Source organism: Neophocaena asiaeorientalis, unplaced genomic scaffold (genome assembly GCF_003031525.2).
Source record: "Neophocaena asiaeorientalis asiaeorientalis breed wild unplaced genomic scaffold, Neophocaena_asiaeorientalis_V1.1 scaffold4, whole genome shotgun sequence".
In the NCBI taxonomy this organism is placed as follows: domain Eukaryota; kingdom Metazoa; phylum Chordata; class Mammalia; order Artiodactyla; family Phocoenidae; genus Neophocaena; species Neophocaena asiaeorientalis.
The window spans coordinates 4950314-4959441 of record NW_020173682.1 but is presented as its reverse complement, the minus strand read 5'-3'; the positions used below and the strand labels follow the sequence as shown (position 1 = coordinate 4959441).

Below are 9128 nucleotides of genomic sequence, written 5' to 3'. Positions count from 1 at the left end.
TTCCGGGCCGAGCGATGCCGCAGCAGGGCCGCCGCCCGATGCAGCGGAACCGGGGGCGCCCCCGCCGAGTCGGGAGCTCAGTGCTGCGGAGCTGAGCGCAGCCAGCGCGCCCAAGGCGGGCGGTGGGGGGCGGGGGACCACAGGGGCCCCCCTGTCCGTGGCTGGCAAACCCCGAGGCCTGTCGGCGCCAGACTTGAGGTCTGTGGGGCTAACGCCGGGGCAGGAGCAGAGCGCCGGCCAGTTAGCGGGGTCTCCGGGGGAAGTCAGTGCAGTAGAAATCCCCCCAAACGAGTCCCTGCAAGCCAGGGCCGCCAGGATCCTGGGCATTGAGGTGGCCGTGGAGTCCCTGCTGCCAGGCGCCCGGAGGACAGGGCGGAGTCAAGACCCCGAGCCTGATGGAGGCGCCCGCAGGCTTGAGGCCCGCAGGCGGGACGCAGCGGCCGGCCCAGCCCAGCGGTGTGACCCCGCCGCGTCTGCCGACGCCTTCTACAGCAGGAGGAGGTGCGGCTGGACCGAAAGCCCTCTGTTTGTGGGAGAAGTGGGCAGCGCCTGGCAGGCTTCCCAGGCCTCCGAGCCCGCCGGCGTGGACGGGGCCGTCCCCAGCGAGGCCCCTGAGCCTCAGCCCAGCCCCCAGGAGTGCCAGCCCTTCCATCCCAAGGACGTGGGGACAAAGCCACCCTTCAGGTCCACCTTGTTCCATTTTATAGAAAGGACCCCAAATTTGGCAGCCTCCGAAAAGAGGCTCCGCAGCACGTCCAAAGTGATTGAAAGTTTACAGGAGAAACTGGCGTCCCCCCCGCGGAGGGCAGACCCCGACCGCCTGATGAGGATGAAGGAGGTGAGCTCCGTGTCTCGGTTGAGGCTCCTGACCTCGCGGGGCGCGGACTCTGCGGAGGAGGCCGAGGACCTGAAGGCCGAGAGGGGCCCCGGGGCTCTGAGCGCCAGGCACAAGCTCTCTGACCCCAAGGGTGCCCCCCTGCTGGAAGAAGACGGGCATCCGACAGCACAAAGGGAGGAGAACGGCGCTCAAGACTTCTGGTGCCCAGGTGAGGATCGGGACAGGCGGGCGGGCGCGTTGTGTTCAGTCGATGTCCCGAGAGCATCGGAACACAAGGTTGGTGGATGCTGAAATCTGCAGATGCAGAAAAGGTGCAATTGACCCTGTGAATTATGGGCCAAAAGAGTCTTCATTTTACCGAGAATCATCCAGAAGCTTTCCTTAAAAAGCAAGATCTTATAGTGTATTTTAAATGATCCAGTCTTGATAGAAATTATCTATGTAAGCAACTAGGTAGAATTCCAGACATAAACAACCTTGGGGGCCCCCAACTGTGAAGAGGTACATCAGTAAAGTATTCCAGCTTTAGTGCAGGAACCTTGATCAGTCTCGTAGGAGACCATGGCATTTGTTGGACTCTGTATCCTCTTCCCAGATAATAGCCATTTACCCAGATAACCCTCGTTGCTCTATTAACCTAATGGGAAAAGACGTACCAGTCGATTCGATAAACTCCCTGCCCCGCGATTCTTGCAGAATCCTTTGTCCCCATTTTTATCTGTCTTCACCACCACACCATTCCTAAGACTTGAGAGGTCTAGACAGAATTAGCAGTTTGCTTTCCTCAGTACCCACCTACCCCTGGAAGTTCACCCGCCAACCCTCTTTCTTCCAGCCCCTGAGCTCTGATGGCTAAGACCCAGGGGAGCTGGCTCTGGCCGCAGCATCCTGCAGGCCCATGAGCCCTGCATCCTCTCACCTTCACATGTCTCCTGAGCCTTCTTCAGCATGTAGAACCACAAGGCAGGTTCCCATGACAGTGACAGCGATGCGTCAAACACCTGTTCACCCTCTCGGCTCTGACATGAACAGGCGAGAGAGCCCTTGGCATCTCTGTTTCAGGCGCCGGGGATTATCGATTATATACCCTAGACATGATTAGAGGAAATTCAAAGTCCACATCATAAACTACCGACTAGAAGGGACCCTTCTGCTGGAAGGGTGAAGTGCGCCCCTTACTCAGTGTTCCGGCGCTGTCGCCGGACCCCGACCCCAGCCCAGCCTCGTCAGCCAGGCCCTCCCATCTGACTAGCTGTGCCGACCTGGTGACCCCCAACCCTCGCTGCTCTGCTTCCTGTTTTGAAATCCAAGGGTTTAAAAGGAGACGGAGAAGATCACTGGTTTCAGCTGGAAGAGTCCCGAAATTTTGGTTAAACAAAAAGATCTCCTTGGCACTTTTTCAGTTTTCCCACAAATGCAGAGTGTTTCTTGTGAGCCAGCATTGCTCCCACCCTCACGCAGCATGCATGATCGAAAGAACTCATTTGTCAGGGCCCTCTTGGGTCATCTGAGTTGACAAAGTTGGTCTTTGCTGTGGAAGAGAATACCAGGAATGCGGAGCCTTTGCCATTACGGTGGAAAGTACTCCGTGGCCCATTTTGTGAGCCATTGGGATTTGTCAGGCTGTAGCATGAGACCCTCTCCCCCCACCAAAAATAGGCCCCTTGGCTTTTAAGTGCTGGTTAAAAGGACATCATCACAGGCTTTTAAGGGGTGTTTCTTTATCTATAAAATCAGGATGATTTTGTCAGCGCTCCTGAGAATTATAAGGATTTTGAAGTAAGACACATCCTGTTATAAGGAAAACACTGGTTTGTAGAGATCGCTATGCCTCTGTCCGTGGCCACGTATTTCGGGGAATATGTTGTAACAAAGAATTTCTAATTCAATTCAGTACTCCCTCAGTTCGTAGCCTGACCTTTTGACACGTGAATGGGGCCAGATGGGTGTCTGAAATCACCTAGGTAATGTTGATTTTCATTTTAGCCAGCCATTCAAACTCCACCCCACCCCCATGACTTTATTATTATATTTTTTAACCATAGTTTCCGACAGTTCGAGATTTTGATTACTTTTTTGTCTCTCCATCTGGTGCATTTGTTATTGATACACAGTAAGATGACCAGAAATCTGAAGGCAGAGCACTCCTCGTGGTCATAGCTACCTCGAGCTTCCCGAAGTGGCCGCATAGCACGACCCACAGGGGCGATTTCACACGTGCAGTGGCTCCGGTGAGCTCGTCAGCCTTTCAGGTGATGGTCACCTGGCCTCAGGATCCAAAGCCAGTCCTTCTGAGAGGCCTTTGATTGACATAGTAAAGGCTTGTTGCTCGTAAGCTTTTGGACTCTTTCCTTTTGATGTATTTTATCATTTTAGACACAAGAGTCATCATCTCCGTCCCCGCCCAGCCCCTGCCTCTGTCACCCCAGCGCGCCAGACCCCCTTCACTGCCCCTGAACTCACAGGCCACTTAAGTTGAGATTTTGTTCTGGAATTTTCCAACAAGATTATACCGTGTACATCTGTAACCACACACACACACACACCCTTCTAGAACCTTATTATCTGTGTTATGCACCCATTGTATCATAAAGACTTTCCTTCAGCTTAAAGATGGTCATTTCAGTGAACATTTTTTAGTGGTTTTTTGCGCTCGAGCTAAGAAGTCAGCAGCTCAAAACTAATTCAGGTCCTCGACTCCATCTCTGCCGAATGGATTACGTTCCAGGTCAGAAGTGTAATCCTGGCACATCAACGTCCGAACCTGCTGTTATGCACCCATTGTATCATAAAGACTTTCCTTCAGCTTAAGATGGTCATTTCAGTGAACATTTTTTAGTGGTTTTTTGCGCTCGAGCTAAGAAGTCAGCAGCTCAAAACTAATTCAGGTCCTCGACTCCATCTCTGCCGAATGGATTACGTTCCAGGTCAGAAGTGTAATCCTGGCACATCAACGTCCGAACCTGCTGGTCCCATCAGCCTCTGCTGGCTGCTCTCCTAACAGAAGTTCAGGAGAAGAGTGGGGGGAGCCTGTCTGCTTGGGCCCGCGGTGGGGAACCTGGGGCAGTTTAATGATGCCAGATAATGCCGTTAGAAGGCTGGGCGTCAGCACGTCCTCAAGGGCAGTAGCTTTTGAGGGTGTTCATACTCGAAATACCCACGAGGGCGGGCCTTAGTGATTTGTCTTCACCTGAAATGGTGCCTATGGGAACCAGGATTCCAAATACCGAGGGTGATGACTTGTCTGTTCTCTGGACCTCTGCCGGCCGGTGTGGTAGCCCCTGGTCACACACGGCTCCTGGACACTTGCAGTGTGGCCTGTCCACATTGAGGTGTGCTGTAAGTGTAAAACACACGCCAGAGTTCACAGACATTCACCCCCAAATCTAGAACTTCTCAATAACTTAACATTGATCACCTATTGAAATGATAACCTTTTGGATTTATCTGGTGAAATAAACTACATCATGGAAATTAATTTCCCCTATTTCCTTTTGTTTGCTTTAACACGGCTACTGGAAACTTGAAAATAACGTGCTGTGGCTCACGTTATATTTTTACTGGACCTCGACTGCCCCGTGATCTGAAGAGGGAGCCCCTTATTCTACAGAATTCTCTCCGTGGCCCCCTGTCTCTGGGCCCTCGGCTTCCGCAGTGGAGGTCAGAGAGCAGGCACGTTCCGTGGAGGCATCTCCGTGCACCTGCCCTCGGGTGGGCTGCTCCGGGCCCCGGGTCTGTGTCACTGGAGGCTTAACAGACACACAGCCTCTCCAGGCCCCTCTGCTGTCGGCAGTGAGCCCGCCTGCCTCATTCTCAGCGGCGGAAAGGGCGTCTTTGCTCACAGGGCGGCCCTCCGAATCCACCTAAGATGAGGCCGACGGAGCACAGCTGCTAGCTCAGCTGCTACCCCACGCTGCCACGGTGGGTGTGAGGTGTGGGCCCTCGGAAGGCGGCTGACTCACGGGAACTCGGCTGCTTCCAGCCAGAGGGGCACCTGGTGCAGCAGATGTTTACAGAGGAGCAGACTCCTTGCCACGAGAAGAGCCGGTCCCGTCTGGCTTGTGACGCGCGGCTCGAGCACGACAGACGCTGCCTTAGTCATCGCGGTTGCGGTGTCTGGTCGTAAACACATCATGGGGCGTCGAGAAGGCGTCCGGAGGAGGCGGCAAACGTGTTGCTGCCAGAGGTGTGGCCTCCGGGATGCACGTGGTCCGGAGGCTTTGGGAGGAGATGGCTCTGCAACAGCTGTAGTAACTGCTGAATTGTACCACCCTTCCAGGTTTCCTACGTGTTCTCTCTTGAGAACTTAAGAACCGTTTGAGCTGCCGTGGCAGGAAGTTCTGACCATGGGAGCCACACGCGTGAGCCTCAGGTTTGCCTGGGCCCCAGAGATCTGTGGCCCCCGAGGGCCTAGCCACAGCCCTAATGACGGTCTAGGACTGTTGTTCTTTCGTGTGGTGTCCCGTTTCGGAAACCCAGGCCACCTGGGCCCAGTGTGTGTGCCTGTAGAACGCATCAGCGTGGCAGCCCGGACTCCCAGGGCCTGCTGCCGGCTGTCGGGTCAGGTACAGGAGCCCTGTCATTGCCAGCCCAGCTCTCAGGGTCTCGGGGTCCTCAGGCCCTTCTGGGACATCACTGATCTCAAGGACGCGCATTCTGCAGCAAGGTTTCCTTAGAGTTGTAATTTACGCGCACACAATATCCTCTATACCGTCAGCTAAGAGCGTCACTGCTGCTTTACAAGAGTTGCATTTAAAGTTAATTATGTTCCACTGTGAACAACAGGAAGGGACCATCAAAATACTAAGCAACTCCCATTTTCCCGTCTGTGATTAGGTAGTGGTCATACACGTCCCTTTAAAACAGCCTTTAGACTGTTTAGATAGCTTTTTACTCCGTAGTAAAAAATACCAATAAGATGGGTGAGATGTCTGAAAATGAACGTTTCTACACGTGTGGACTTGGTTCCCTAAACATATTTATTTCTGGTCTGAGGATTAAACAGACAAAAGACCAGCTGAATATACCGCTTCTTGTCTTTCATTTTCTTTTTTGCAGATTCGTACGACCCTAGCAGGGTGGAGAGGGTGTGATGACGCGCCAGTGGAGTGCGGGGCTGTCATCTGCTAACAGAGTGATCTCCGAGGTGGCCTCAGCCCCGCCGCCTGGGAGGAAGCTGGGACCCTCGCTGTGACATCCTGTCCCCACGGCCGCCAGGAAACTCATCAGGCCTAGAGAGTCACTCTGTGGAAGTAAAGCAGTAGTCGGTTGAAACCATCTGTTTTTATGGCACGAAGAGTTAATACCTGTACTTAGAAAAGAGTCACAAAGACCCTCCTTAATGATGGGTTTAGCCAAGCTGGTAAAGAATTTGGTGTTAATCTGGCTGTATGTGAAAACTCAAATGTGGATGATATAATGAATGATTTTTTAAAAGGACCGTGAATGTCGTAAATCCCCCTTCGCTTCCCCGTGGCCTGCGGTCCACGCTCGTGTCACGGAGTTTGGGATGCAGGCCATTTCTAGTGTGTCAGCACTTTGAGTTCTGGGGAAATGTGAACGCATATGTATGATCCATTTCTCATCAGTCTGGCCTTCTGCTGAAGTCACTTTACGTATAAGTAACTTGCCATCAGAGAATAAAGCTGTAGCTTTTAAGTTCCCAAAAGATTCAAACTTGTACCATAATGAACTAAGAGTGTTATTTATCTGGCAATGAGATGCTTTGATCGTTTGCAAACATGATGTTGTCTGCTTTGCACTCAGTATTATCTATTTTTATTTCCTGTATGGATGTTTAGAAATTCTTTATATGAAAAATAATTGCTGGTTTAAAATAGACCATTTTAACAAAGTAACTATATTTCTTTTTACAAAAACGCTATTTTTCTATGATGTAAACAATTGTTAGGTGGCAGATTTTTAAGGAAGTTTATTGTATTTAAGACTCTGTATCCCTTTGTGTGAGAGGAACCCAAAGGGGGTTCACATTTGCTTTAAAGCATATAGCCCTTACCCGTTCACAACTCTGCTACTTTTAGTTTATCTTAGAAAGAGATGTCAATATAGGCATTTTTCAGGGTTAATAAAATTAACTTTTCACAAAGATTTTTTTTACAAAGAGAGCTGTACGGTTATATTTGAAAATAACCCTCTTAAAACCAGCCAACATCCTTACGACAAATTTTTGCTGCCATATCCACTAGAATTACCAAAAAACATAGTTTCAGCTTTGTACGTCTGTGGGGATCCGCCCTGAGACCACCCCTCCCCTCCTCCCACCCCGCCCCTTTAAAGAAATATGTATTTTTACCTAGAATCATCCTTAATTAGTGTCTGCATAGTTTTCAAAAGTGCTAGAGACATTATATGTATGCCATTACAAAAGTATTACGAGGCCTATGTATTCTACTGTTTACTATTGCATTAACCTGCGCAAAGTTTATGCATTTTTTATGCGTTTGTCCCTTCTTTCTAAGCCGGGCGTTCTTGGGAGCTAACATTTCCTGAATGGTTTCTTGTGTCCTCCCTCCCTCCTTTTCCTCTCCTTTTTTTTTCTCTTTTTCTTTCTTCTTTCCTTCTCTCTCTCTCTCTCTTTTTCAGAAACCACCTTATCTATTTTTAGGCATTTCAAATTCCTAAAATGTGAACTATTGGGTGGTCTGCAGTTTGGCCCTAAAACAACTCTGGGCTTTCATGGCCTGTTTTTATCTGTACCTTATGATTTTATTTCATCAGAACTTCATGTATTTGGATGGTAATAAACAACACAGAATCCAAGCAGTTCTGAAAAGTCTTTTCAAACACACTTCCCCGCAGCCTTGGTTCTTACCTGTTACTCCTAGTTACTCCTTTCCAGATTTTGGTTCCTGTGAAATTAGAGGATTCTCTGCTTCTCACAACACACGGGGATGATGGGCCAGGCCTCTGCCAGGAATGGCTGAAACTGTTTTTCCCAGGAAAGATGTCGTGGGGAAGAGGCCGCTTTACTCTGCTGTAGTTGGTGAACCACGGGGGTCATCTGGTAGCACTCAGTGAGGGCAGCTCCTGGGGGTCCTCGTGGGTGTGCATTCCTGTTAAGTGCAGATGAAGGAGGGCATGTGTGTATGTACGTATGCATATAGACACATACATGTATCATCCACGTACATACATCTTAACGGTTCTGACTTCCCCTTACATTTTGTTGGTCCCATCTAACACTTCTTTGAACCCAAAGAATCCAATTACAGCTTATTCCTCGAGAGAAAGAGAAGGACCCTAAAGGGAAGAAATTACCGAACCTTATGTATATCGCAAACCAACCAAACTGCGACACTCTTCCTGAAAATGTGGTGGAAATTATCAATATTTATACTTCTAACCTTAATTTCTGGATTCCAGCCTGTACATAAGTCTTCCGGGGGTGGGGAGGTGTGGGGATGGTAACTTTGAAAATGTGGCTTTTAAACTTGCGTATTCTGAGGTAAATAATACAGTCTCTAATCAAAAAGAGCTTTTCCAGGGGTTTGGGAGTTCAGCTGGTTATGCTTTTGTTATTTCTGTGTCTTATACACACACAACCCTCCGTTATCATTTGTGGCTGGAAAAGGAGTTTTCGTATTTTGTGTTCGTCATTATTCTTCTCATTCAGACGACTTACTATTGGTGTTTAGTAATTGGTGGCTTATAAAATTAAAAGTTCTAATTTTGGCTATTTGGACTAAAAGAGTTATATGAGGAATCGCATTTGAAATGTATGTGTATTTCTCGATTTGCAAAAGAAGGGGACTATGTTAATATAGCTGTGATTACCTTTCTTTGAAGAAAATTTCTGAATGATTGAAAACCAAATATCTTTAGTATTGTTTTGAACCTTCCGTTTCTGCAGACCACAGGCAACACCTAAGGATGCACAGCCCCTGATTGCATCTTCAGAATCCTTTTCCACGTTGTACGTTAACTCTTTTGGTTCCTTTTTTAAAACTGCCTTAAAAATGTATGTGCTCTCTGAGATCCTGGCTTCCTTCTGAGAGTTGTAGGTTGAGGTTTGATTCATGTGGAAATTCTCAGTAGAGCTTTTTTTTTTTCCACGTGACTGTTGGTGAAGGGCTGTCTGTCGTTAATGGAAGTCCGAGTGTTTGAACTCAAATGACTCTGAAACTAGACACCGAACGCTTTTTACAGCAGTGAAATGACCTGCTCCGATAGCACCTTGGTTTAGGCCTTCTGGGGAAAGGTGATGAATCTGACCCTCTGTTGACACGACTCCTTCCCAGCTCTGAGCAAAAAGGGCTGATGGAAGATAAGA

At 49.2% G+C, this 9128-nt stretch overlaps 1 protein-coding gene across 1 annotated transcript in view; it reads left to right on the top strand.

Annotated features, from left to right (window-relative positions):
* JCAD (junctional cadherin 5 associated) overlaps positions 1-8530 on the top strand; it is a 29575-nt gene extending 21045 nt beyond the window's left edge. Inside the window, 2 exon segments of the mRNA XM_024750076.1 lie at positions 1-1046; positions 5897-8530. The exon segment at positions 1-1046 is cut by the window's left edge and continues 37 nt beyond it. Coding sequence (XP_024605844.1) covers positions 1-1046; positions 5897-5931 — 1081 coding nt within the window. The 3' untranslated portion in view covers positions 5932-8530.
* Positions 8531-9128: the final 598 nt, after the last annotated feature.